The 4229-nt window shown below is 42.7% G+C and overlaps 1 protein-coding gene across 1 annotated transcript; it reads right to left on the reverse strand.

Annotated features, from left to right (window-relative positions):
- Window positions 1-2530: 2530 nt before the first annotated feature.
- LOC148213977 (uncharacterized) lies at window positions 2531-3682 on the reverse strand. The gene is made up of 2 exons (XM_088129192.1): window positions 3652-3682; window positions 2531-3321 (listed from the first exon to the last, which is right to left on the reverse strand). The coding sequence occupies exons 1-2, from the start codon at window positions 3680-3682 to the stop codon at window positions 2531-2533; spliced, it is 822 nt and encodes a 273-aa protein (XP_087985318.1).
- Window positions 3683-4229: the final 547 nt, after the last annotated feature.

Raw genomic sequence — 4229 nt, forward strand, 5'->3', positions numbered from 1 at the left:
ATTGATTGTAAGAAGACATTTGGCTCATTATCACAACTGGATTTTAAAGTGTTTGGAAATGACTGGAGTGAGGGATAATTTCAAAAAATTGTTAAAAAGAGGAATGTGGGAAACATGGCTTAGTGAACAAATTGGCCAAATTAATATCAGAAAAGGAGTATTTCAGGGAGATTCCCTCTACTTACAATTTGTAGCATCATTGATTCCACTATCAATAATTTTTAATAAAATGTGCCATGGATATCAGAATCAAATCACTCAGCTAAGCTCACTTCCTGTATAGGGACGATCTGAACATATATGGAAAGCCACAATTAGAAACGGAATCGCCCCTTTATACACTCAAAGTTTACAGCAATGATATTGGCATGGAATTGCAGCTAGGCAAGTGTGTTTCAGTAATAGCAGTCATCAAAGGAAAATTGGATAGAAGTGATGGAAATGAATTGCCAGATGGAAACAAATCAGGAAGTCTTGCATCAAAGGATAGTTACAAATATCTGGGTATTCTACAAGCAAATAGCATTAAAGCCATGGCAGTTGAAATCAGTATAACCAAGGAATTCATAAGGAGGATAAGGAAAATCCTGAAATCTAAGCTTAATGGTGGAAATACTGGTTAAACACCTGGACTATCCCACTTCTTCAATACTCTGCAGGAATTAGAAACTGGTCATAAACTGAACTAGAAGTACTACATTGAAAGACTCAGACAACTGTGGCCACCAACCACGCACTATACACCCAAAGCGACCTTGATAGGCTGTATTTGCCCCATAACAAAGGCCAGTGTGAATGCTGTGAGTGTGGCAAATGGTCAAAGAACAAAAAAGCTGTGGCAGAAAACACTAAAGGTAGCCAAGAAGATATAACAAATGACTTAATAAAGGAAGGGGTATTGAAAAGCAATGACACCAAGCATGCATGTAAGAATGAGCAGCTGATGATATGAAGGAAAAACCAGCCAAAGAAGCCATTATATGGTCATCACTTGAACAACATTCAAGGAAAGGTTAATAATGAAAAAAACAAGTCAGCGGTTAAAAAAGGCACATTCAAGAAGGAAATAGAAGGGCTCATTTTAGTGGCTCAAGAACACTCACAATGTATGCAAAATGTAATGAAAGCTACAATTGAGAAAATGCAGCATGATGGTAAACAGGAGACTGTTGAACACCTGGGATATGTAGGTAAGAAGGTTGTGAAGATTATTGAGAAAGACCCAGTAAAGTGGCCACTTTGATTCACTGGAGTTTTAATAAGACTTACAACATGCCAGCAACAAAGAACTGTTGGAATCACAATATTGAAAATGTGGTTGAGAGGGAGGAGATTAAGATCCCGTGAGACTTCCAAATATAACTGAAAAAGAGTTATAGTGGTGCTGATGGTATCTTCCCAAAAGATCTGGAAAAGCACTTGGACACAATAGGAATGGAAAGAATCTCAACATATCAATTACAAATGTTGCGCTACTTGTAACAGCACATGTGTCCTAGATCCTTGGGAAGGATCTGACAGTCAAAAGTATCAAATCCAGTCAGAAAAATCTGGTAGATTGTATGTAAATCCTCCTCCTCCTCCTCCTCCTCCTCCTCCTCCTCCTCCTCCTCCTCCTCCTCCTTCTCCTCCTCCTCCTCCTCCACACCATCACAAATAAAAACACAATAAAAGGAGATTAATGAAGGAAAATTTGAGAAAATGATCCAATATTAATTAAGATTATCCATATGATCCTCTGAAATAAAAGCTAGACTTCTAATAGCAATAGCAGTTGAGCAGAACTTGGCAACATTCCTGGAATTCTTCAATGAAAAGTCTAAAAGTAGGAAGTGAATAATTTCTATTTAGCCATTGCAACCAACAAGAAGGGTCATTTTTAGTGTGAAGAGTGCAACTTGGGAAAAATAGACATGACATAAAAGGAAAGAAGTGAAGTAACTGAGAGAGAAAGTAAAATAACTGCAGGAAAAGTAAAACTGTCTGAAAAAGCATTAGAAAATAGATGGATGGAAAGTGGACATAAGGAAAGAAGAAGCAGTGAAACTACTTGGAATAGGGTAAAAAATAAACAATAATATTACAAAGTGCAATAGGAAAGTGTGGAGTTATGCTGTTGAAAAAGAATGCTTGGTGAAATGATAGAGTGAAAGAGGCTGTGGATGAAAAAAATGTATATAAAAATTATTGCTGAAAAATATAGGCTATAAGATATTGTATAATGTGTATAGAAAGGAAAAGATGCTTGCAAAGAATGTAGCCAAAGATAATGAGAAAATGGTTAAGGTTAAAAGAGAAAAATGCAAAATGAATTTGATAGAAATTATTTATATTTTTATTTATTTATTTATATATCAAATTTATCACCACCCATCTCATTGAAACAACTCTAGGCGGTTTACAGCAGAGATAAAATTCATTAAAATACAATATAAAAATAATCGTAATAATAAATAGCTTCCAAGAAAGATGGAGAGTTGGTGAATAACTCAGGAAGTGTCGTCAGGGCACTAACCACTGCCAGGGATGGTTAGAACTCATGTCGCCCCATCCACGCTGGCAGAGCCAGGTCTTTAATCCTTTTTGGAAAGCTGGGAGGGTAGGGGCCTGCCGCACCTCTTGGGGGGAGAATATTCCAAAGGGCGGGGGCAATGACAGAGAAAGCTCTTCTCCTGGGCCCCACCAGTTGACATTCTCTGCCTGACTGGGTGAGATGGGTAGCTGTAACAGGGATGAGATGGTCCCTCAGGTAACCCGGTCCCATGCCATGCAGGGCTTTAAAGGTGATAACCAACACCTTGAATTGTACCTGGAAGCAAACTGGCACCCAATGCAGCTTCCGCAGCAAAGGTGTTACATGTGCCATCCTAGGGGCACCTAATATCATCTGCATGGCTGCATTTTGAACCAGCTGTAACTTCTGGATACTCTTCAAGGGTAGTCCCATGTAGAGTGCATTGCAGTAGTCTAAACGAGAGGCGACCAGGGTGTGAGTGACTGACTGGAGAGCCTCCTGATCCAAGAAGGGGCGTAACTGGAGCACCACAAGAAGGTGGGCAAAGGCCCACCTGGCCACAACTGCCACCTGCTTCTTGAGCAGCAGTCGCAAGTCGATGAGGACCCCTAGATTACGCATTGGGTTTGTTTGGGGCAGAGCAACCCCATCTAAAACCAAAGATGGTAAGTACTCAGATACAGAGGGGCCTCCAATCCACAGCCACTCCATCTTACCAGGGTTCAGCTGAAGCCTGTTGTTCCCCATCCAGACCCCCACAGCCTCCAGGCACTGCAAAAGGGTGGCCACAGCATCACTCAGATCACCTGGGATGGAGATGTATAACTGGGTATCTTCTGCATATTGATGATACCTCATCCCATGGTGGCAGATGATCTCACCCAGTGGTTTCATGTAGATGTTAAAAAGGAGTGGAGAGAGTACCGAACCCTGCAGCACCCCACAGAGGAGGGACTGCGGGCAGGACCTCTTGTTCCCAATCAACACCGATTGGGATCGATCTTGGTGGAAAGAAGAGAACCAGCACACATCTGTGCCACCCACTCCCAACTCCCTAAGTTGACCCAAAAGGATTCCATGGTCACTGGTATCGAAAGCTGCTGAGAGGTCAAGAAGAGCAAGGATGGATGCACTACCCCCATCCCGCTCCCGCCGGAGATCATCCATGACTGCGACCAATACTGTTTCTGTCCCATATCCAGGCCTGAAATCTGACTGGAAGGGGTCCAGATAATCCATTTCCTCCAGGATCCTCTGGAGCTGCAATGCCACCACCTTTTCAACCACCTTCCCTAAAAAGGGGATGTGGGAGACTGGACGAAAATTCTCCAGTATGGTGGGATCCAGTGATGGCTTCTTGAGGAGAGGATTCATCAGCGCCTCTGTAAAGGCAGCCAGGTGGGAGGTGACGTGGGTGGGTACAGGGGATGGTGAATTCATCCTTGAGGGAGGATGAATTCACCATCCCCTGTACCCACCCACGTCACCTCCCAAGTAGCCTTAATCAGCCAGGAGGGACATGGATCTAGTTGGCAAGTGGTGGCATTGACTGTCTGGAGGATCCTGTCAACTTCCTTGGGTTCAACAGGATCAAACTCTTCCCAGATAACAGGGTAAGTCTGTATCCTGGGCATCTCCATAGACCATGCCCCACTCTTGGTACCCAACATTGTTTTGGAAGTGGGTCAAAAGCACTAACAAGGAGGCTCTTGCA

This window comes from Python bivittatus, unplaced genomic scaffold (assembly GCF_059951505.1).
Source record: "Python bivittatus isolate LINGU-HERP-01145 unplaced genomic scaffold, Pbiv_v1 ctg000790_np1212, whole genome shotgun sequence".
Lineage (NCBI taxonomy): Eukaryota > Metazoa > Chordata > Lepidosauria > Squamata > Pythonidae > Python > Python bivittatus.

Excerpts from the sequence above, each read along its gene's own strand:
- LOC148213977 (XM_088129192.1), bottom strand. The coding sequence starts at position 3,682 with ATGGATGATCTCCGGCGGGAGCGGGATGGGG. Across the intron at positions 3,322-3,651 it reads CCGGCGGGAGCGGGATGGGG|GTGATCTGAGTGATGCTGTG; the intron begins GTAGTGCATCCA and ends TCTCCATCCCAG.